The sequence below is a fragment of the Ailuropoda melanoleuca genome, chromosome 7 (assembly GCF_002007445.2).
Source record: "Ailuropoda melanoleuca isolate Jingjing chromosome 7, ASM200744v2, whole genome shotgun sequence".
In the NCBI taxonomy this organism is placed as follows: domain Eukaryota; kingdom Metazoa; phylum Chordata; class Mammalia; order Carnivora; family Ursidae; genus Ailuropoda; species Ailuropoda melanoleuca.
In genome coordinates, this window is record NC_048224.1 from 72771344 (window position 1) to 72794556 (window position 23213).

General features: G+C 37.5%; 1 protein-coding gene and 1 long non-coding RNA gene across 5 annotated transcripts in view; one reads left to right on the forward strand and one right to left on the reverse strand.

Moving 5' to 3' along the window:
- Positions 1 to 23213, forward strand: part of BRCA2 (BRCA2 DNA repair associated) — a 62352-nt gene that overhangs the window by 22579 nt on the left and 16560 nt on the right. For 2 of the 3 annotated variants that reach the window (XM_002918223.4, XM_034665044.1), the window contains 10 exons: positions 1272 to 1367; positions 3331 to 3400; positions 10054 to 10490; positions 10969 to 11150; positions 12540 to 12727; positions 15623 to 15793; positions 16292 to 16646; positions 19812 to 19967; positions 20071 to 20215; positions 21517 to 21638. In XM_002918223.4, coding sequence (XP_002918269.2) covers positions 1272 to 1367; positions 3331 to 3400; positions 10054 to 10490; positions 10969 to 11150; positions 12540 to 12727; positions 15623 to 15793; positions 16292 to 16646; positions 19812 to 19967; positions 20071 to 20215; positions 21517 to 21638 — 1922 coding nt within the window. Of the gene's footprint in view, positions 1 to 1271; positions 1368 to 3330; positions 3401 to 10053; positions 10491 to 10968; positions 11151 to 12539; positions 12728 to 15622; positions 15794 to 16291; positions 16647 to 17053; positions 17225 to 19811; positions 19968 to 20070; positions 20216 to 21516; positions 21639 to 23213 lie in introns of those variants that run through there. The other variant, XR_004626692.1, reaches the window with a different exon arrangement.
- LOC117803076 overlaps positions 10077 to 23213 on the reverse strand; it is a 29347-nt gene continuing 16210 nt past the window's right edge. The window contains exons 3-4 of one of the 2 annotated variants that reach the window (XR_004626693.1): positions 21633 to 21818; positions 10077 to 10202 (exon numbers count right to left, since the gene is read on the reverse strand). This is a non-coding gene — a long non-coding RNA (uncharacterized LOC117803076). Of the gene's footprint in view, positions 10203 to 15842; positions 15965 to 21632; positions 21819 to 23213 lie in introns of those variants that run through there. The other variant, XR_004626694.1, reaches the window with a different exon arrangement.

A 23213-nucleotide genomic window follows, 5' to 3' on the forward strand; every position in this document is an offset into this window, starting at 1 on the left:
AGGTGTGATTTTTTTTCCATTAGTATCTCTAAAAATAATCTTAAATAATTGAATCTGTTGATCAAATACAATTAAAGTAAATGCCATATCTAAGTCTCCTGCTTTTAAGTGGGTGATCTTAAATAACTAGCTCCTTTTTAAAACCTATAAACTCGTAGAATTGAGTTGAGTTATCACAGGTCTTGCCCAGTCTGTTCAGATTACAGGGAAAGACACTGAAACCAGTCGGTTCACTCTTCCACTAACCCTGCTGGGTACAGACTTGCTTAAGTGTTATCCAGGTCACATTCTGTACCAAGTTTGTTTTATGGGAATAGTAGTAAGTTTATGATACTGACTTTAAACTATTGCTGTGCTCTAGTAAAAATTCTGCAGTGCAGATGCTTTAAGAGATTCACAATTCTTTTATGGAAAATAATGGCTTTATTTATAGGAACCCATTTTGTTCATGTGTATTCCCAAGTGGGTTGGCCTTGCTTAGAAAAAAAATTTTTTAAACCTCAGACTTCTAATAAATGTTCTCAACAGCATCACTATTTAATTTCCCTCACCTCTAATATATATAAATATATATCTTGATCAGCTTCTGGTTACTTGAGTAGTACAGGCCCTTGTTAAACAATTAAATCGCTTCATAATCTAACAAAGTCTACATGGATATTTTTACTTCTTATTAAATTTTACAGATTCACTCCCCTTTAATAAAGCATCAAAAAGCAAAGTACCTATTATCACATGTTATCTCAGTATTACATGAACATGCATAACTCAAATTATGGTTTCATTTTACTCTCAGCCTTTGTAGAATTTTTAAATAAGTAATACTTTTACTAATATTTTAATGTAATTTTGGTAATTTTAAAAAGTCTTTTCTTCTACTCACCCTAATTCAAGGACCTACATAATAAATTCCTTCTCAAGTTTAATGCAGAAAGAGTTGTACTTGAAGAAATTTTGTTTGTCCATATTTCCAGTAAACCTGCAGTTACATTCAGTGCCAGTTTATTTTATTAAAAAGTAGTATATCTTTGGTAACTGGTAACATGTTTTTATTCCTAGACCCTATTAGATAGTGGTATTTTAAATGGTTAAAAAAAAATAGATATCGAAAAATGAATTGTCTCTTTCAGAATAGATGGTCGCTATTTAAACTGTAACTATTAAGTATAAGAGTCAGTTCTTTGGTTTTAAAAAATGGAGTGTATATAGGCTTTGGAAAAATAAAATTGATGTTCTTTGCTTTAAAAACACGTATGGAAATTTCTTTTTAGGAGAACCCCCAATTAAAAGAAACTTGTTAAATGAATTCGACAGGATAATAAAAAGTCAAGAAAAATCCTTAAAAGCTTCGAAAAGCACTCCAGATGGTAAAATTTGCTTTGAATTCATATCTTTTCCCTCTCTGTAGGTACTACACACAGTATTTTTAAGTTCTTTTTCTAAGCTTTTTTGGGTGTATAGATAATTGGACAAGACTTTACAGTGTGGTTTGCTAAAATTATGTCTTGCTTTGTTATGTGAGCACTTCCTTCGTAACACCTAGTATGTGGAGGTTCTCTATAATTGGAAAGCATGAAGTGATTATAAAGTAATGACTCTTTAAATTAAAAACTGTAAAAATTTAGTAAGATCTTAGTATAATAATGTAAAGCTTAGGTTCTGGAATCCAGCCAAGTTTTTGACTGACCTTCACCATTCCACCAAAATCATTCTTTCCTGAGTCACATGGTGATCTCCGTATTGTCATATCCATCAGCAATTTCCGTGTCGTTTGGCTCCATCTTTCAGCCACATTAGACAGTTGGTCACTCTTCTGAGACCACCACATGCTCTTGGTTCTCCTCCTGCGTAGCCACTTCTCCGTTGTCTTTGCTGGCTCTTCTTTATTCATTTCTTTCTCTAAATATAGGAGTGCCCCAGGGCTCTGTCCTCAGAGCTCTTCTCTGCTTAAACTTCAGTGACTACCAAAATTGTATCTGTAGGCTTAACCTGTCCTGGAACTCCAGACTTATTTATTCATTTTTCCTTGATACTTTTGTACTTACATTGCCAATAGGCATTTCCAAGTCACCACAGCCAGTGCTGAGCTCCTGATTCCATCCCTGTCCAGACCCACTCTTCCTGTTCTTTCCTTTCTCGCTGCCATTCTGACAATTGATACATCAAAATCTTAATGTCCTTGTATACTCTTTTGTTTCCTCATACTCCACATGCAGCCCATCAACAAGTCCTATTGGTTCTACCTTTGAAATATAACAAGAATCTGATCATTTCTTCTCACCTCTGCCCCTACCACCTTCATCCAAGCCACAGTCATAGCTTCTAACTTATTTCTCTGTTTCTGCCTCTACCCCTCCTCCAGGCTCTCAACATAGCAGCCAGAATCATCCTGGTAACAAAAACGTCAGATCATGCCCCTTGATTGCTTAAAATTCTCCATGGCTTCCTATCTCATTACCATGGAATGCTTAAAAATAAATGAAACTTTTAACTATTCTCACTATATACATGGTTCCTGGGTTTGGAAAGGAAGAATTCAGATAGTGAGGGATAAACATATTAGACTATAGAGGCTTAGTTCTGAAATACATGGGATAAATCCCACAATAAATATTGAATGACTTTGTAGAGATCTTTCTCATTCTTTTTTATGGTTGCATAGTACTTGATCATGTGGCTGTATCAACATATTCTAGTTTATTTAACCGATCCCCTACTAATGAACTAGTTGAAGGTTTAAGAAGTACAAGTTGCAGGGCACCTGGGTGGCTCAGTTGGTTCAGTGTCCCACTCGTGGTTTCTGTTTAGGTAATGATCTCCTGGGTCATGAGGTTGAGCCCCGTGTCAGGCTCTGCACTCAGTGGGGAGTCTGCTTGAGAGGGAGTCTCTCCCTCTTCCTCTGCCCCTCCCCCACCCACGCTCGTGCCCTTTCTCTCTTGCTCCCTAAAATAATCTTTTTTTAAAAAAAGTACAAATTGCATACTGAGAATAATATCTAAAGTTTGGCTTGTAAAACCTTCATAAGATTAAATTTTAAATTCAATATTTGCATGGCAATTAGCTAACACATTTGAATTATGATTAACATCAGCTGATTAAATTTATACTGATTTCCTTTATATGTTTATATGTTTACACTGAGTTATTTAGTATATAGTCATCAATTTGCGAGTCAAATATTTCAAGCCTATAGTTATCTAAATTTTTATGTAAATATTTATAGTAATGTGTAATAAACAGGCATACAAAATAAAATCTCCCATTAGATTTTCATTAATACATAATGTAAAATACATTTTCATTAATACATAATGTGAAATATTTTTCTAGGCACCCTAAAAGACAGAAGCTTGTTTATGCATCATATTTCTTTAGAGCCAATTACCTGTGGACCCTTTCGGTAAGACATAGGTTTTTTTGTTGTTATTGTTTTTTAATTCTGCTTATATAGTGTAGGAACAGTACAGTTTTTGAAAATAAATATTTCTAAAAATAATAGTGGCACTAATATGCAGTAAAGAAGTTAACACTTTCCTTTTTGAAAGCCTGCAAGATTAAGTAAGTGTACTTTGGTAGTACTTTTTAGTGCTATTCATATTATTATCTCGTTTTTCAGTTTCTTAACATCTTTGGAAAGTAGACAAAGGCTTTTTTCCAACTTTATGGATAAGAGAGATTAAGAGAGAATAAGGAAATTACTGAAAATCAATTTCAAATATATCAAAAAAGATGACATATATTGAATATATTCTCTTACCTCTCCTCCCTCTCAAAACCCTACCCAAATTACTAAGAGAATTTTTTTAACTTATAAATCCACAAGGACAATGTTCAGAGAAAAAACAACAAATTTTGGAAGCCAAAAAGCGTGAAAAACTTAGAAAGCCCCTAGAAAACTAAGACCTCACATAAGAGCAAGCAGAGAAGCTAACCAATTTCCCCTAAAGAACCCAAGACTCAAATTGGCAGCAGAATATTCTTCTGAAGGTGAGGTAGAAAACAGATCAGTTGAAAATCTGTTTAAGAAACATCTATATGCCCTGCCCCACTGCAGGCAACGAGTTATCCCTTTTGTGCCAGAAGATCAGAAGGTTATTGTCTGAAAAGATGAATGGGAGGGATTCTGAATTGGGAGGGTGGAGACACAGCAGGCACAGTTGAGGGGAGGTACTGAAAACAGAGATTAAGTAAAAAATCTGTTTATCAAGTAGTGAGACTCCCCAGCCTCCTTCCCACATGTGGCTCGCAAATACTGGCAGTCAGGCCTATAGGCAGAAGACTGGAAGATTTTTTTTCTGGGGAACATGACTAGCTCAATGAAAAGACTACAAATACTCGAGTGAAACTGCATAGCCAGAGCATGCCAATAATTGATGAGCCCCACCAGCGCACACTTCACTCTTAAATAAGAAGAGAGAATTAAGAATCACTAGCTGTTGGAAGAAAGCTTCTGTGAAAGATAATATCCATAGTACAAAAACAAAAAAGAAAGGAACTTAAAGGAAATAGATCATGCAGGGAAGTGAATGAAATTTCAAAAAAACTAATATTCTCAGGATAAAGAACATATTGCATCCTTAAAATAAGAACAAGTTTTTATAAAAAGAGTTCTTATAAATTAAAACTATGATGACAAGTTAACTCAGTAGAAGTAATAGAAGATAAAAGTTATGAAACCTCCAAAAATATAGAATAAAAAAAGATGAAAGAAGAAAATATAATTAGAAAAGTCAGTCGGTCCTACGGGCCTAACATCTGAAAATTTGGAGTTTGAGAAAGAAGAAACAAAGGAGAAATGAAGAGAAATTTTCAAAGAAATAATTTAAGATACTTTATCCGTACTGAAGGACAAGAGTTTCTTTGATTAAAAGGGCCCTCTGAATGAGCACAGGAATAAAAATGACTCACATTAAGGCTCAGCCTTGTGAAATTTTAGAATGCTAAGGGCAAAGGGAAATCTTAAATTTTCCAGGGGGCAAAAAAATCAGGTTTCAAACAAAGTTGCAAGAGTCATAATGGTATAAATTCTCTCGCCATTAACAATGGAGGCTAGAAGATTATGGATTCTATTATGTATACTCTAGAGCAGTGCCTTTAAAATTCTGAGAGAAAATGATTTCCAGCCTAGAATCCTATCACTGAACAAAATATCAAATAAGTGTGAGGTAGACATTTTTCAGATGCAGAGTACCAAAAGTCGTATCTCCCATGCATTTTTCTCAGGAAGCTCACAAAACCGGTCCCTAACCAAGAAGGAGCAAGAGGTGAGATTGAAGAAACAGGAATTCAGCATAGAGAGGCAGAGGGGATCCTCCAGACAGATGGTGCTGAGGGGAGATCCCAGAATGACAGCTGTGTCGCTAAGCCCAGCCAGGCAGCTAGACCATTTTGGAACAGAAAAATAGAGCCCTGGGAAAGGCTGACTGAAAGATAAATTGAAGCAGAACCTGAAATCTCAACGCAGGAAGAAGCATCTTGGTAAAGATGGTGGATTGAGCATACTCACATTCCTTCCAGAATTTTACCAAAACACCATGAGGGAACTTACACACACCCAAGACAGGGAGAACAGGAGAGGAGACCACAGTGGCTGTTTTTCAAAGCATATGGGAGAAAGCAGATTCAAATCATAATGGGGAGAGGAAAGAACCAACTGTGTTACACTGAAGAAGCCTCAAAAGCTGAGGAATTCATGAATCTCCCGAATTGGTGAGGAAGAAGGAAGGAGCCAGAACAAGGGTACAGGTTGAAAATACTTCGCCTCCTCCATTCCATGAAGCTAGACAACTACCTCTTGTCCACTCTAACAGAAGACTAGGGTTAATTCTCCAGAGAGGGTACATAATTAAATATTGATTATCAAATACATAACTTGGGATGATGGGGAGGTGAGAAAGGAAGGAAGGAAGAAAGGGAGGGAAGGAGAGGGGACGGGAAAAAAAGAAAGGAAAGGAAAGGAAAGTAAGGATGTTTAGTAAAGTAGAAGTGGTGACAAAGAGCTAAATCATCACTTTCCAAGTGGCTCTTCAAGAAGAAGCAGTTACAGAGATGTCACTTGGGGATAATGGACGTGAATATCACAGAAGCATCTAAAATTGTAGAAAGCAGTTGTGAAACCTTTTCTAGCTGGTAAATTTTTAGCCCAAGACTATGGTTTAAATTGTGTTTAATGTTACCTTTTCTAAAAGAACTATTTGTGGCATTGTTGAAAACATTCACTGATCTGCACTTCTGGAATATATTTTCCAGCAGGCTATTAATATACATGTTTTGAATGTAGAAACCCAGGTGATTTTTTGGTTGTTTTCATTTTCAAAAGCAGGTTGTAATATTAAAATGCTTATTTATCTGCATATTACCTTAATTTACACATATGATGAGAAAATAGTCTTGTGCATTTAAGAAAGCATGCATAAATTCCTAAGGATCTTATTTATATTGTGTATATAGATATAAGGGTAAGTAAGTCTACCTCAGATTGCTAGCCTGGGAGCCAGGCTGGAAAAGAATTACTGTGATATATGTACTAAAGTAGGTATACGAAGTGATGTGACAGCCTAGAAAAATTGGCAGCTTATTATGCGGCAGAAGCTTAATAACAGTTCTTCAGACAGAATGTAAGGGATGCTTGAGTGAGGAGGGCGCTCCACACTCTGGAAAGAGTAAGAAGTTATGTGGCTTTCCTCATGGGATTCAGCAGGCTGGGGTGCTGTGGGGACTGGGAGGAAACAAAAAGAAATGGGGAGGTTAGGACCTATAAATAGGAAGCCTCCTGTGTCATTTCTGACAAGATGAAACTTAGATGGCGACTGTTTGTCTGTGGAAGTTTCTAAGAGGGGCCGCATAACCAGATTTGTGTTTTAGAAATAGACCAAAGTGAAACTGTCACAAGGAGATTAGTAAGCATGTAAAGGTTTCGATGTAACACAGGTGCTAGAGCAGAGAGTATGAGTGGGAGATAAGATTCAAGAAGATTCAGCCAGATTGTGGGTAACTGGGAATGGCAGAGTGTCTCTGCTTACATTTAGTTAGACATCTTGGTCATAACCTGCAAAGCAAGCTTCTCATTTTCACAGGATTCTTAATATTTCAAAACAAAGGAGTACAAGATCAATGAAAACAAGTTTTGGGGCAGAAGGTTTATTCATTCTTAGGCACTAGATCTCCTCTCAATCATCCATTCAAGGGATTCAGTCCAGCAATTTCTCCTTTCTCTCTGATACTGTCTTCCTTTCTACTGGGCCAGTCCCATTAGTCAGGTAGTTCCTATAACTCTCCATCTTAACAAGAAGCACCTTTCTTGATTGCTCTTATCCCACCAATCCATTTCCTTACCCACTTAAAGCACAACTCATTAGAATGATCTCCACTCATGTTCTCTACTTCATCCTTTCCCCTTCTCTCCTGAACCCACCTCACTCTCTGATCACTACGTACTTCCCCTTGTCAAGATTGCCGGTTACCCCAATATTGCTGAATCTTGTCAGCTCTTCACATAATCACTCCTGCCTTTTTAACACTTTCTTTACTCTGGCTTCTGGGACCTCTCTCTTAACTTCTCCTCCTTTCCATTTCTCTTCTGCTGGTTCTTCCCTTAACCACTAAATGTTAAATTCCTCCATGGTTCAGGCTTCTCTTCCTGACCTTCCTCCTTAGTAACTATCTCATTCACTCTCGTGACTTTATCTACCATCTACTTACTGATGGCTCCAAAATTAATGTCACAAGCCTGAATTTCTTCCCTGAACAGCATATGCATTCATCTAGTTACCTACTTGATGTTTTTATTTGGGTGACTAATAGACATCTCAAACTGAACAGCTTCACCTAATCTGTTTTCCTGTAAAAGTCTAACAACTCTACTTTCAGGATAGAGAGTGTCGTTTTTGTAATCAAAAACTAGCCCATGACTTCCCATCTCTGGGGAGTCCTTACCAGGTGTACAGGTTCTCCATGTTCTGGCCTTTTTGCTGTCTTTCCAATCTCACCCGCCGACTTACCCTGCTCATGCTGTTCCAGCTATACTTGTGCTTCGCCTACCTCTTGAAGTTCACTCTGCCTGCAGCACTCTTTTCCCAAATACCCACATGGCTTTATCTCTCGCTTCCTTCAGGGCTCTGGCAAATGTCACCTTATCGATAATGTCTTCCTCACCAACCTGTATAAAATATTTATTTAATTCTGCAGGACACTCCCTGTCCCCCTTACCCTGCTTTTAAATTTCCCTATAGCATTTAATACCAATATTTATTTGTCTGTTTCCCTCCATTAGAATATAAGCTCTGTGATTTTGTCTTGTTCCCATTATATCCTCCAGCCAAAACGGTCTAGCACACGTAGTAGGAACTCATTAAATATTTGATGGCTAGGAGCTCCTGGATCACTCAGTCCATTAAGTGTCCAACTCTTGATCTCAGCTCAGATCTTAATCTCAGGGTCGTGAGTTCAAGCCCCACGTTGGGCTCCACACTGGGTGTGGAGTCTACTTAAAAAATAAATAAATAAAAATAAAATATGTGATGGCTAGATGACTGAATAAATGTAACTTTCAGTTCCAGGGGTTCAGGTTTGGGTAAAAGGAAGTATGGGATTTTCAACAAAATACCAAATATGAGGAAGAACATGTATGCTAGGGAAGGTGGTAAATTTAATTTTGGACATGTTGAGTTTGAGATGAGTATGGAACATCAAGGTAGATGTATATGGTGCTACACGAAGTTCAAAGTGTAAAAAAATAAAAACAAAAAAAACCGAAGTTCAAAGTGTAAGAATAAAACCTGGGGGAAAGTCGGGCATGAAAATACAGATTAATATTTTTGTTAGATGGTAATTTAAGCATTTGAAATGACTCATATCACCCAGGGAAAATGTTTAAGGAAGAAATCCAAGTTTAAAGACAGGAATTTTTTTAAGAGTCAGAGGAAAAACCAGCAAAAAGGAAGGAAGGAAAGAAACAGGGATAATCGTGGTATAGATAATAGTGATGAAAATGTTAAGAAGGAAAGAAGTCAGTTGTCAGAGGTCAGGTAGAATAAGTTTACACAGAAAGCTGTGTGTGTGTATGTAGGCACTTGGGAGGTCATTAGCAACTTTGTTAACAATTTCTGTAGAACAGTGGGAGAAACGGGAGTTCAATGAGTGGAAATTGAGGAAGTGAAAATAGCTAGTTTAGATTACCTGTTTGGGAAGATTGACCACAAAGAGTAGGTCACAATGAGTATTAGTTCAAAGGGGAGATAAGGCTAAGAAAGAAGTGTTTCAAGGATGGGCACGGCTTTCTGGCTAAATGAAAGGAACACTTTTAAAAAAGAAAGAAAGGGGGGCGCCTGGGTGGCTCAGTCGTTAAGCGTCTGCCTTCGGCTCAGGGCGTGATCCCAGAGTTCTGGGATCGAGCCCCACATCAGGCTCTTCCGCTGGGAGCCTGCTCCTTCCTCTCCCACTCCCCCTGCTTGTGTTCCCTCTCTCGCTGGCTGTCTCTATCTCTGTCAAATAAATAAATAAAATCTTTAAAAAAAAAAAAAAGAAAGAAAGGAGAGAGAGAGAGAAAGAAAAGAAAGAAAGAAAGTAGGTAGGTAGGTAGGTAGGTAGGTAGATAGGTATAAACAGGTGGTAGAGAAAGGAGAGAGGTGGAATAATTCAAAGAGTAGGGCTCCTGAGGAGACTGAGTTATTAGGTGGAGTCAAGAGTGCAGGTGTGGGTGTTAGAAGAGGACGGATAGGTTCTTCTCCGGTAAAGGAGGTAAACAAGCAGTACTGCGATAGAACTAGAGGAGACAAACAGGATCCATGTTTGACAGACTTTTCTGTTGTATGAAGGAAATGGTAAAGGCTGGACATCACTGTGTGAGAAATAGTTACCGACTTGAAAAGTGTGGTATTGTCTTGGATGGCAACCATGATGAAATGCAAAACAGTTGCCTGAGTAGGATTGCCATATAGCAGTTGAGGTAATTGAGGGGGCGGGGGGGGGGGGCTAAAGCATATTCCAAAACATTTACATATATGTCCCTTTATTGGTAAATAATCAAACTTAAATATTTTCTCCTCATTGTAGCACAACTAAGGAACGGCAAGAAATGCAGAATCCAAATTTCACCGCACCTGGTCAAGAATTTTTGTCTCAATCTCATTTTTGTGAACACGGGGCTTTGGAAAAATCTTCAAGCAATTTATCAGTTTCAGGGCAGCCATTTTGTACAGTTCCTGCCACAAGAAATGAAAAAAGGAGGCACTTGAATACTCCAGGCAAACCAGTGAAAGTCTTTGTTCCACCTTTTAAAACTAAATCACATTTTCACAGAGGTGAACAGTGTATTAGCAAGAATACTAATTTGGAAGAAAACAAACAAAACCTCAAAAACATAGATGAACATGGCCCTGGTGATAGCGAAACAAATATTAATGACAGTGGAATTCATCAGCTTAAGAAAAATAACTCCAATCAAGCAGCAGCAACTATAATATTCACAAAGGGTGAAAAAGAACCTTTAGGTATTGTGTGAAAATTTGTGTTGACACATTTTTGCCTTCCAGTTAAAAGTTTCTCATATTTAAATAATGACTTGAGGATTTGACCCCTTTCTGACGATTAGTAATTTCAGAACCTTTTTAATGCTTTTAGATTTTTCCTAAGTCCAAAGATTAGATTTAAAGTATTCTAATGTTTTCTTTCAAAAGTAACTACTTGTGGACTTTCTTATTTAAAAAAAAAAAACAAACAACTAGATAAACAATCTAAGACTGCTGTTACTGGGATATATATTTAACAGGCTACTAATTTTTTTCCAAATTTGAAATAAAAATAATAGATCTATTGTTTACAAGTTGAAACTTTGCTTATCCATGAAGATTTAGAGCAAATTATCCCTGAAAATTAGAGCAAATTTATATATATGACTTTATAAAGCAAAGGTGGTGCTTTTTAAATGTTACATGCAAGCTTATTTTTTGCTAACTTATTCTTTAATAGATTTAATTACAAATCTTCAGAATGCCAGAGATACACAGGATATGCGGATTAAAAAGAAACAAAGGCAGCATATTTTTCCAGAGCCAGGTAGTCTGTATCTTGCAAAAACTTCCACTGTGCCTAGAATCTCTCTGAGAGGAGCGGTGGAAGGCCAAGTCCCCTCTGCGTGTTCTCATAAAAAGGTATGCTTTTGTCCACAATGCTATTAACTTCTAGAGTCAAGTATAATTTCATTTTATTAACTAGTATCTCCAAATTGTTTTGTTCAAAGAAAACAAATGGATGTGGGAGTGGATGAATGAACTCATTTTGTTTCCTAATCAACCTACAGTGGCAGCCCCCTCCTCTGCCGCCCTATCCCACCAAGGGGATCTGTGCTCCACAATGGCTGTGTCTCTTCCCCCTTCAAAACGTACTCGTTTTATTACTGTAGTGCTCTCCGGTGTTAGAAGAAAGGCGTCTACTTGAATTTAAAGTGTGAATAACTCATAGCCCTGACTCCATTAAGAGCTATTGACATTTTTTTTTAAAAAGGATTCTTAGGGGCGCCTGGGTGGCATAGCGGTTAAAGCGTCTGCCTTCGGCTCAGGGCATGATCCCGGCGTTACGGGATCGAGCCCCAACATCGGGCTCCTCCACTATGAGCCTGCTTCTTCCTCTCCCACTCCCCCTGCTTGTGTTCCCTCTCTCGCTGGCTGTCTCTATCTCTGTCGAATAAAAAAATAAAATCTTTAAAAAAAAAAAAAAAGGATTCTTAAAGCACTGTTAGGATTTTAGGCAATGGAGAGGTGAACATAATACTGATAATGTTAACAGGTAACATTTATTGAGTACTTTTTATGCACTCGTCACCCTTCTGAGCACTGTGCCTGCGCTGGTTACATGTCAGTCTTCACAAGCATCTAAAGGAAAAGCACTGTCATTTTGTTCACCGTTTGCAGATGAGAGGACTGAAGCATAGAGAGGGTTAAGTAACTGCCCCAAAGTCCCTTAACTAGAAGTTTTTCCTCTACTGGAAACAGTTCCAAAGCAAGGAGTGCGACTCCAGAGTCACATCCGAACAAAGGAGAAGATACTTTGGGATGAGGCCTGCTGGGGTAGAAGTAGGCCAGCCTGTGTACAAATCTGACCTCCTGAGGTCAGATCCCCTAAAATACTTAATGCTTTTCGCTGTTCTTTCCCTTCTGAATTTTTTAACTTGAGATTTTGTAAAATATTAAATTACTTTTTTAATCCCAGAATGACTTCCTGTGGCAGCTGTAGCAGGAGGCATAATGCACAAGAGGAATGAAAAGGGTGCAGCAGACTCCTGGATGTAGGAGTCATTTACATTCTATTAAAATGTTTAGCTTCTAGTACATAGGTTAAATATTTTGATGGTGAATATTTTAATATTTAAATGAAAAATTTTGTAAATTCAGTTTTGATATATTATAATCGTGTATATATACAAATATACAACTTGATATATTATGATTTGATATAATTGTTTTTATTCTATGAAATATGCTCTTTTGTTTGATTTTGGTTTTCATTCATTATTAAATTTTTCTATCGTTTATTTTGTGCAGCTCTATATGTATGGTGTTTCCAAACATTGCGTAAAAATTAACAGCAAAAATGCAGAGTCTTTTCAGTTTCACACTCAGGATTATTTTGGTAAGGAAGGACTATGGTCTGGAGAGGGAATACAGTTGGCCGATGGTGGATGGCTCATACCCTCCAATGATGGAAAGGCTGGAAAAGAAGAATTTTATAGGTACCCTATGCAAAAAGAGATTGTGTTAACTTTTCTGTATTCCGCCATCTCTCTCTCTTTTTCATTTACCTCTTAAAAACTTAATAAGTTGGCTAGAAATCAAATTTTTATACCGTGAATTATGTGCATTGTGGTTCAACTGGCATTCTGTTGTAATCTTTTGAAAAGTGAATTATGGTTTGTCCTAGGATTTAATGAATTGGTTTTTCTTAAATTGAGGTATTTTTCATATGCATTTACAAAATAAGGACTGATAAGAAGAAATAAGTTTGAGTGGACCTTACCGTAGATACACACACATGCACACATACACTTACTTCATATTCCCTTTCGTTGTATATTTCAATAAATATAAAATATAAATATTAGAAGCTAAGCAGAAATACTCAAGTGTCAGTTATACCAAATAACTAGTAAATTTTGCTGCCCTAAAACATCAACAGTTTAAAAACTATATAACCTCTTATAGTTCTAATGTTTTTACAAAGATTTAAAATTTTGCTATGATTTTAAAATTTTTTCATCAGGGATGAAATTACCATGCCAAGGGCAAGAGATGAGAAACCTTTTTCTAATGCTCTTATTTCTTTTATTTCTATATATCTTTCCAAAATTTATAGTTGGGGGAAATTGGTAAAACATTGTTCCTGGAACGTTTGTTATGTTTTTGGAATACTTTAAGACAGGAATGTTATTTACATCTTGGACTTGTCTCCCATAAATATCTGCTATCAATTCTAGGTGGAAAAGTATACTGAACAGTTACATTGTTTTCTTGTATTAAGTATATATTATACTTGCATAGTATAGAAGTTAAGAGTAATTATCCTGTAATCAGGTGAGCATGGTATAACATTGTTGAAGCTTAAGGTTTTTTTTTTTATCATTCAACAAATTTTTATTGAGGACCTACTATGTGCCAGATAACTCTTCTGGGTACTTGGGATAACAAAAGAAAACAAAATCTCTGCCCTCTTAAGTCATACATTATAGTAGAGGGGTCTGGGGTGGGGAAGGAAAATTTTAAAAAGAAACAAGTAAGTTGTATAGTATATTAGAAGGTGATGAATACTATGAAGATAAAGCTGGAAAGGGCACAGGGAAACTCGGGTGAGGAAAGGTGCAATTTTAAAATAGGCTAAGTAGTCAGGAGCCTTCACTGAGGCCCTGACATTTGGTCAATGTCCTGAAGGAGGGCAAGGGAGTAAGCATAGGACCCTGTGGGGAAAGCTTTGGCTGTAAGCAGGAAGCATGCTTATTTGGGGAACAGGAGGAAAGTAAGTATAGCTGGAGTAGAATGGGCAGGACAGGAGTAGTAGCAGATGAAGTTAGAGAGATGGGGCCATATAGACCTTTGTAAGAAGCTTGGCTTTAACTCTGAGCAATCATTTTTGGCCTGAGTAAGAATGTTTAAAACAGGAATGACATGATCTGCCTTGTTTTTGAAAGAACACTGTGGCTGCTGTCGAGATTAGACTGTGGAGAGAGACGATGAGAGAAGCAGAGAGACCACTCAGATGAAGAAGGTAGCAGTGGGTTGGTGAAAAGCAGTTGGATCCTGGGTATATTTTGAATGTGGTACCATCAGGATTTGCTCAAGGATTGGATGAAGAGTGTGAGAGAAAAGGAGAGGAAGAATAACTCCAAAGATTTTGGCATTAGCGGCTAGAAGGGTGCAATTACCATGTACAGAGAATTGAGAAGATCGAAGATGGAAAAGAAATGGAGTCCCCAGTTGGGACTTTTTTTTTTTTTTTTTTAAGTAGACAGGGCTTGAACTCACGACCCTGAGATCAAGACCTGAGTTGAGATCAAGAGTCGGATGCTTAACCAAATGAGCCACCCAGGTGCCCCACATGGGACATTTGAAGCTTGAGGTATTAGTAGATATCCAAGAGGAGATGTTGAGTAGGCAGCTGGATTTGCAAGTTTGGAGTTTATAGATGAAGTATGGGCCAAAGAAATCAATTTCATAATTGTCAGCATATAGATGAAATTTAAAACTATGACAGAGAGACTGAGAAAGAGGAACCTGAAAGTTAGAAATTAATAACCAAATAGCGTGGTATGTTGCAAGCTAAGTGAAGACAGAGCTTCTGGGAATAAAGAATGTCCACATGTCAGTCACTGCTGATGAATGAAGGAAGATGAGGACTGAGAATCGACCGTGGATTTAGCAATGTAGAGGATGTTATTAGTCTTAATTAAAATAAGTCAGTAAATTGATAGAATGAGAAAGGGGCAGTATCTGGAGAAGGAACTAGGAGTAAAGGGTATTCGTTTTGTTGTGTTTAAGGAAGAAAAAAAAACTATACTGATGGAAACTGTTCAGTAGAAAAGAAAGAAATTGATGATGGGGAGAGGAGGCATCTCCTAGATCAAGGTCCTTAACTAGGCAAGAAAAGGTGGGACCTAGTGTGGCAGGTGGGGGCAAAGTGTAAGGGTCCAGATGTTGATGGGTTGGTAAGTATGAGGTTGGAAGCTTCTGGAAGTTTTCTTGATTATTTGTTTCCCTAGTACTCAAAATGAGAATGGGAAAGGAAAAAGAGTTAGAGATTTGAGCAGAGAGAAGATCTTTAAAAAGCACCAGGACTAGAGAAGGATGTTCTTAGATGATTTCTAGAAATAATCTCTTTTAAGAAAAATAATCTAAAATATAATTGTTTTAAATTAAGGATCTCATTTTCCAGTTGAAATAATTGTTTTGACTAATATGTTAATTTTATTAGTATATTTTGATACATGTCAAATCATTTTCTAAATTATATAAGTAATATAATGTAATATTCTAACTTAAAAACTTACTAAATGATCTTGTACGATGAAGTGTTTATGCAAAGAGTGGTCGTGTTTATTGAATTCAGTATCATCTTACATGTGTTTTTATTTGTTCAGGGCTCTTTGTGACACCCCAGGTGTGGATCCAAATCTTATTTCTAGAGTTTGGGTGTATAATCACTATAGATGGATTATATGGAAACTGGCAGCTATGGAATTTGCCTTTCCTAAAGAATTTGCTAATAGATGCTTAAGCCCAGAAAGGGTGCTTCTTCAACTAAAATACAGGCAAGTTCAATGCATTATATTATGTAATCACAGACTGTGATAAAGTTCAGACTTCTGCTCAGGCTGTGACTTCCACGTCGTAGAGGTACACGAGTCCATTGTCAGTGACCGTCGTCATCCCACACTGCTGCTCAGTCATACACAGTAGTTCTCTCGTCATCCTCCAGCCCCCTTAAGAGAAATCACACATTCTTACTCCTCTTGCTTCCCCCTTCCCCCACCCCCCCTTAGCCTCCTGGCATGTGAGAAGAATATGAATTACTAATTTGATCCATTGTTCAGGGATTGCTAATAAACCATTTTTCCATTTGGGGAGTTCTAATATTTAATTCATATTTTGACAGTATAAAACTGTATTGCTAGCTACCAAATTTTAAATTCTCTTCTGTCCTCAGTAGTTCTTCAGTAAAGGTATTTCATTTTTATTCTGTTATTCTTTTTACAATGAAATTCTAGACTCACAATTCCTAAAATATGCATTTTTCTTTTTGTTTTTAGATATGATGTGGAAATTGATAGAAGCAGAAGGTCAGCTATAAGAAAGATAATGGAAAGGGACGACACGGCTGCAAAAACACTTGTTCTCTGTGTTTCTGAAATAATTTCATCAAGCACAGATATATCTGAAACTTCCAGCAGCAAAACTAGTAGTGTGGGTGCCAAAAAGGGGGGCGTTGTCGAGCTTACAGATGGATGGTATGCTGTGAAGTCCCAGTTAGATCCTCCCCTCTCAGCTCTGGTAAAGAATGGTAGACTGACCGTGGGTCAGAAGATCATTATTCATGGAGCAGAACTGGTGGGCTCCCCTGATGCCTGCACACCACTCGAAGCCCCAGAATCTCTTATGTTAAAGGTAAATGAAATTAGTGCACACTCTTGGTAAAAATCAGTCACTGATTCAGTTAAATTCTAGGGAGGTATCGTATTTAAAATTTTAAACTTAGGCCTATTAAATATGCTCCATTTCTTGAAAACATGCTGAGTGTAAGTGGCAAATTTCTCAGATTGCTAAATTTTTTGTACTATTTTTGGGAAACCCAGAGATATTTATTGAACTAAAATAATGCAGGAGCAAATTCGCACTGGATTTGATTTGTGGCTGTGGGTACTTACGGCCCTTGGTGCCGTCTTGTTCTCATAGTGTTGCTCTGCTTCCACCGTGATTACTCGATTAGACCTTTATTCCAGTATGATTAGGAAATTAGGTTTCAGTGATTCTTAAATATATAATAACAAAATGTACCTTTCATCTCTATGTAGATTTAAACCTATATAATAGGACTTTGTCATATTGAATAGTCTACGATACTGATATGAGAAATTACTAAGATTGTACAGTCAGATTCACTTATGAGGTGAAACAATTTACTTCTGTCATATTCTGGATCACTCTACTTCAGGAAGGCATTTAATAAATTAAACATTTTTAAGGTAAAGAAATACTTTGTCATTAACTTCACATTGTGTTGCTTTTTAGTCAAGCTGAAACAGACTATTGTTTTATGTTGCTTAGAGTATCAAAGTTGTGGTAGCTTTCGATTTTTTGTTTTGTTTTTATCAAATCAGTGCATGTGCACAATTTCAAAACTCGGGTAACATAGGCTTATGACTATCCACCCCCACAAAAAGCAGTCACTGAAGCCATCCTGCTGGGGAGCAACCACTTCGAATCTCTTTGCCAGTTTCTTTTGCTTATACTTGCTCTGTCATCTTTTCTCCCTCAGTTTAGACATTAACTGTTAGCCTCCTGCTATGAAAATTGAGGAGTGAAGTCTATATTCACTCTTTACATTATAACGATTGAAACATATTTTTCGCAACACAGCATATAATATACCAATTTACATTTTCTTTACAACTTACTGCTTTCCCTGGAGTTAACAACCGTCTTGCTTTTTTGTTTTGTTTTTAATTTTCTGTATCCTTATCACCAATTCATTCCCACACAAGAGATATAAAAGAATCGTCTCAATATGTTAAAATACCTTTATCAATTCTGTTTCTTTTTCTTGGAGATCTCTTGGACCTCTTCACACACCTGCTCCATTCTGAAGTGGACCTTCTATATATGCTTCACAGTTACATTTCTAGATTTTCTATTTTCTGGATTTCATATCTATATGGATTTATTCTCTAGCTCTAAGGGCATGCAAGCAACCCCCAGAGGCTTCTTAAGAGAGGGAGCTTGTAGTTTTTTCTTTGAACTTTTTGTAAGGTGGCTAAATATAAAATTTGAGATGGAGATAATTTCTTCAGAATTTTAAAGACATTTTCTCTAGTATCTTTTTCCTTCTGGTATAGCTTCTGCTAAATTCAGTGCTATTCTTATTCCCAGTCCTTCACTATATGATCTGTTCTAAAAAGTTTTGAAGATTGCTTGTCTGCAGTATCCTGAAATTTCCCAGCAAGGTACTTTGGGGTTGGCCTGTCTTTTAAAATCATGGCCCTGGGTACACAGTGGCAATAGTCTATAAACATATGTCCTTCACTGAGTTCTAGGAAATTTTCTTGAAGTAGTTCTTTGATAATTTCTTCCCCCTCCATTTTTTCTTTTTCAATTTTCTTGAACTCCTGATATTTGGAACATAGGCCTCTTTGATAGGTTTCCTGATTTTCTCATTTATTTTTTTGTCTTTGCTCCCCCTACTTTCTAGTTCTAATTTTGTAGTCCCTAAAGTGAACTTCTGCCTATTGGCATAATTTTCCATTCTCCAAGGCCCTTATTATTCCCTAAATGTTTCTTTTTTAAATTTCATCCTGTTCTTGTTTCACAGATGCAACATCTTATCATCTTTCTGAAGCTATTAATATTTTGTTTTATTTTAGTTTTTTTGCTTGCTGCCTTTTTTTTTTCCTATAATAATTTCCTTTTTGTTCGTTTGGGTCTCTCAGGTTGGAGACTTCCTTCAACTGGTGATTGTTAGCTGTTCTTTCCTCTTCCAGAGTGGGGCACTAATGAGCTGATCAGGAGCTCTGTGTGAGGTGGACTTTTGTCAACTTATGGAGTGATAAGACAGGCACTTGCTTCTTTTTGTTGGGAGACCTTCAAATATCAGTGACTGTCTGAATTCTGAACAGAGTAAAAAAACTAATAAGGAGACTTATATTTAGCATAAGGATTTTCATTGCATTTTTGTTTTCAGTATAGCATCTCCCCACAACCCCCACCCACCCCACCCTACCCCCACAGCTGCCTCTGCCTTATGTTCCAGAGTCCAGGATGTGTGGTTCAGCCTCTCCAGAAAGTACATTGTCCTGGGTTCTACTTGGTGTAAGGGAAGCACTCCTTGGGATAGGAAATGAAATCTGAGGTCTTAATTATCCCTCCTTCTATTTTCAGCTGCACCTCATGCTCCTTCCCTCAGAGGTACCTGTTGCCTTCAAATTCTGAGTGATTTCCTTAAATTATTTTATTTCCTAGTGGCTCCATACAAGTTTGCCAGCTGACTAACGTTGGGCAGGTTATATTTGAGTTTTGTCATTTGTAAAATGGGATTAAGTCTTGGGATTGTTGTAAAAATTAAATGTTAGTAGATGTGAAGCACTTAACACTATCCAGCCACCATAAGAAGTGCTTTAGAGATGTTTGTTATTTTTATTAACTGAAAGCATTCTCAGGCTGCTTCGTTATTTACCAGTTGTCCAATAAATTTTTAGTTTCCAAAATTTTGCTAATATCTCATCCACTGTCCTTCTTTCCCCAGTTCCCTTTGTCCTTGTAGGTCTTTTGAGGGAACCTAAATAAATATGTTTTAATCCATCATGTTTAAATTGAAGTCTCTTATTAATTTTCTAATAGTAATATTTACATTAAGACTGTACAACAGCATAAACAAATTTTTGAGAGACTATATTTTGAAAGTGTTCTCACTTTTGTACAATTTTTCTACATTCTTATGTTCATGAGGCTTTCAAAAATGAGTATGTTTGAATGGTAGAAATGAATGAAAATGTTATGACATCTGAAATAGAATGAATTTATAAACTTATAAATTGATTTATTCATTAATTTGTCCAGATTTCTGCTAACAGTACTCGTCCTGCTCGCTGGTATGCCAAACTTGGATTCTCTCCTGATCCTAGACCTTTTCCTCTCCCCTTGTCATCACTTTTCAGTGATGGAGGAAATGTTGGTTGTGTCGATGTAGTTGTTCAAAGAGCATACCCAATACAGGTATGATACATTCTTAAAGCTTACTGTGTATTTCTTCCTTTTGGGACAATTAATTTGAATGATCCCTCCCTACCATGTATCTTTGTTTGACACATCATTACAGTGGATGGAGAGGACCCCATCTGGATTATGCATATTTCGGAACGAACGAGAGGAAGAAAAGGAGGCAACAAAATATGCAGAAGCCCAACAAAAGAAACTAGAAGTCTTATTCAATAAAATTCAAGGGGAATTTGAAAAGCATGATGGTAAAATGAGTTGTATATTACAAGTTCTTTTTAATATGAGAATAAGTTTTTTCTTAATAAGACGTTTAGAGGCTTCTGATTTAACCTCTGTGAGTGAATTTCTTTATTTTGAATAATAGATTTCTCTTTCCTAATTCTGTATCTGAATTTTAAAAAATTTTTTAAAATATTATTACATAGATATACAGATAAGAATTAAAGTGACCCCAAATTATCACCTCTTTATTCAACACACTGAGCTTTTAGATACTTGTATTGTCTTAGAGAATAAAACATTACTTAACCACAGCACTTTTCAGAAGTCTTAAGTAAAATTTCTCTTAAGCGTCAGTACTAAAGTATTTATAGTATCCTCTTTTGGTATTAGAGAAAGAATAGCAAAGGAAAAAACTGCCAGATTATTTTTCCCTAGACATCTCCAGTGCTGAGTATGATGTCACTTACATACAGAATGTAACTAAATCAAACTCATAAAAAAATAAAGTGGTGGTTATCAGTGGATGAGGGGTGGGAGGATAAAATTGATGGTTTTTAAGGGTAAAACAACAACGAGCAAATAAGCTATGGTGATCCAATACACAGTATAATGAATATAGACAATATTGTACTAATGTGATGTGATAAATATCAATACAGTGGCAATCATATTAAGTATATAAATGTATCAAAGTAACACATTGGACACCTTAAATTTACACAATGTTATATGTAAAATATATTCAATAAAAAAGAAGGATAAACACTCAAAAATTGTTTTCCCCAAGCCATTTGTCATTTTCTTTCTTCAATATCCTTACCTACTTTATATTACTTTTGTATTTTCGTTGTTGTAGTTGTTGGTTTATGTTATTACTCCTGGAGCTAGATCTTTTTTCCCCTGTGGCAGCAATTTTAATAATTAAAAAATCTTAGTATTTTTATCATAAAGAACATGAAATTTATGTTTGTTTTTTGCTGAAAATTTTATGTTCTGCATTTCTTCATGATTTTCGGCTTCCTGTTCTATATAAATCTGCAGAAAAATTGCACTCTCAATATTTGATTCACCAGCTCATGCTGTTTTCATGATTAAGTAAATCATGAAATCACTTACTTAACTTACAAATTACTCTAAGTAAGCTCTCTGTGTGACAGTTTTTTAAAACGTGAGTACACTAGTTTGAAATTTGCCTAGAAAATCTTTAGCAGAAAAATTGTGTTTTGCTTTTTAGCCTCCCTCTTTGGGTACTTTTTGCTTGTTTCTCTAGCTTTCAATGCTCTTAAATTTGTGGTTTGGCTAACTAATGATGCTTTTTTCCTAGAAAATACAACAAAACGATATGTACCATCATGTGCTTTAACAAGACAGCAAGTCTGTGCTCTGCAAGATGGTGCAGAGCTTTATGAAGCAGTGACGAATGCACCAGACCCGAATTACCTGGAGGTGAGAGAGTAACAGGGCATCCAGTGAGTCTTAATCTTCCTCCTTTACGGCGGGATGCTGTAGTCGGTCTTCTGGCCATTAGGGCAAGTGCTGTGTTGAAATGGTGTGTTTCTCAAAGAGGATGTGTGCATTTCTGGGGTCCTCAGTAATGTGCCAGACCAGTGAGGTACATTTACAATTCTATACCAAATGCAGGATAGAAGATTAAATAATTTTATATATTAAATAAACGTGGTATAAAATACAGACAAAATATGTTTATGTTTAAGGTACTACAAGTATATTCAAAGCATTGTCTCAGTTTCCGTATGCTCACTTCTTTCTCAGATCCTACCTAGAGTTTATTTCCTGATCTTGTACCTTATGGGTATATTGGTGGAAAAGTGTGAGAAGCACTAAACTGTGTTAGAATTATGGCTATGGGGGTTGGAGTTAAGATGGCGGAGGAGTAGGGGACCCCTTTTTCAGCCGGTCCCCTGAGTCGAGCTCGATAGGTACCAGACCAGCCTGAACATGCACGGAATCAGCCTGAGACGCAGGAAGATACATCTGGATCTCTACAAATGAACATCTCCAGTGCTGAGTATTGAGGTCCGAAGAGGGGAGCCATGAAACCCCACACAGATATCGGAAGATAAACGGAAGGGGGAGGGAGCCGCCACATTCGGGCGCCGGGAAGCAGTAGCCACCTGCACGGGGGAGCGGGCAGGCTCGTGGACGGCACCCGCGAGAGAACAGACTGAGACCGTGAGCCGGGAGCGTGCGCCACCAGACTTCTCACGGAGCTCCGGTGAGCTCACTGGAACCAGACTGAGACCCGGGAGCTCCGGGAGTGCGCAGGGGCGACTGGCGGCTGGCATTGTTAGAAACACAAAGGACAGAGAAGCGCTGGCCCTGGAAGTGAGGGCTGGGACGCCGGGTGGGGGCACACATCCCGGGACACTGCAGGGTTGAGCAGCACCAACAGTAACAGAGTTAAAGTGGCCAGAACATCAGTGGAGAATGGTCCGCAATCCCTCTGTTCTGAGACAGAGGCTGAGATTCGGCCACTGCTGCTCTGACTCTCAGAAGAGGCACAGCAAACCGCAAGGGAAAGTCGCCAGAGAACAAAAGCCTGGAAAGACCGGCTCACAGTGTGCCCATCCCCATCCCCCCTCGCAGGGGACACGGAGACTCTACCCAAACAGGGTTGCCTGAGTATCGGAGCGGCAGGCCCCTCCCCCAGAAGGCAGGCTGAAAAATCAAGAAGCCCACGTCCCTAAAATGCCAATAAAACAAGGGCGCACGGCCTGGGTTCCGGTCAATAATTTGGGCTCTCGACAACCCTGCAACCTCTCCTCATCAGAATGATGAGAAGGAGAAGTCCCCCCCAGCAAAGAAAAGACAATGAGTCTGTGGCTTCTGCTACAGAACTAATGGATATGGATCTAACCAAATTGTCAGAAATGGAATTCAGAGTAACAATGGTCAAGATGATGTGTAGACTTGAAAAAAGTATTAACGAAAATGTTAATGAGAATATAGAATCTCTAAGGGTGGAAATGAGAGCGAATTTGGCAGAAATTAAAAATTCTA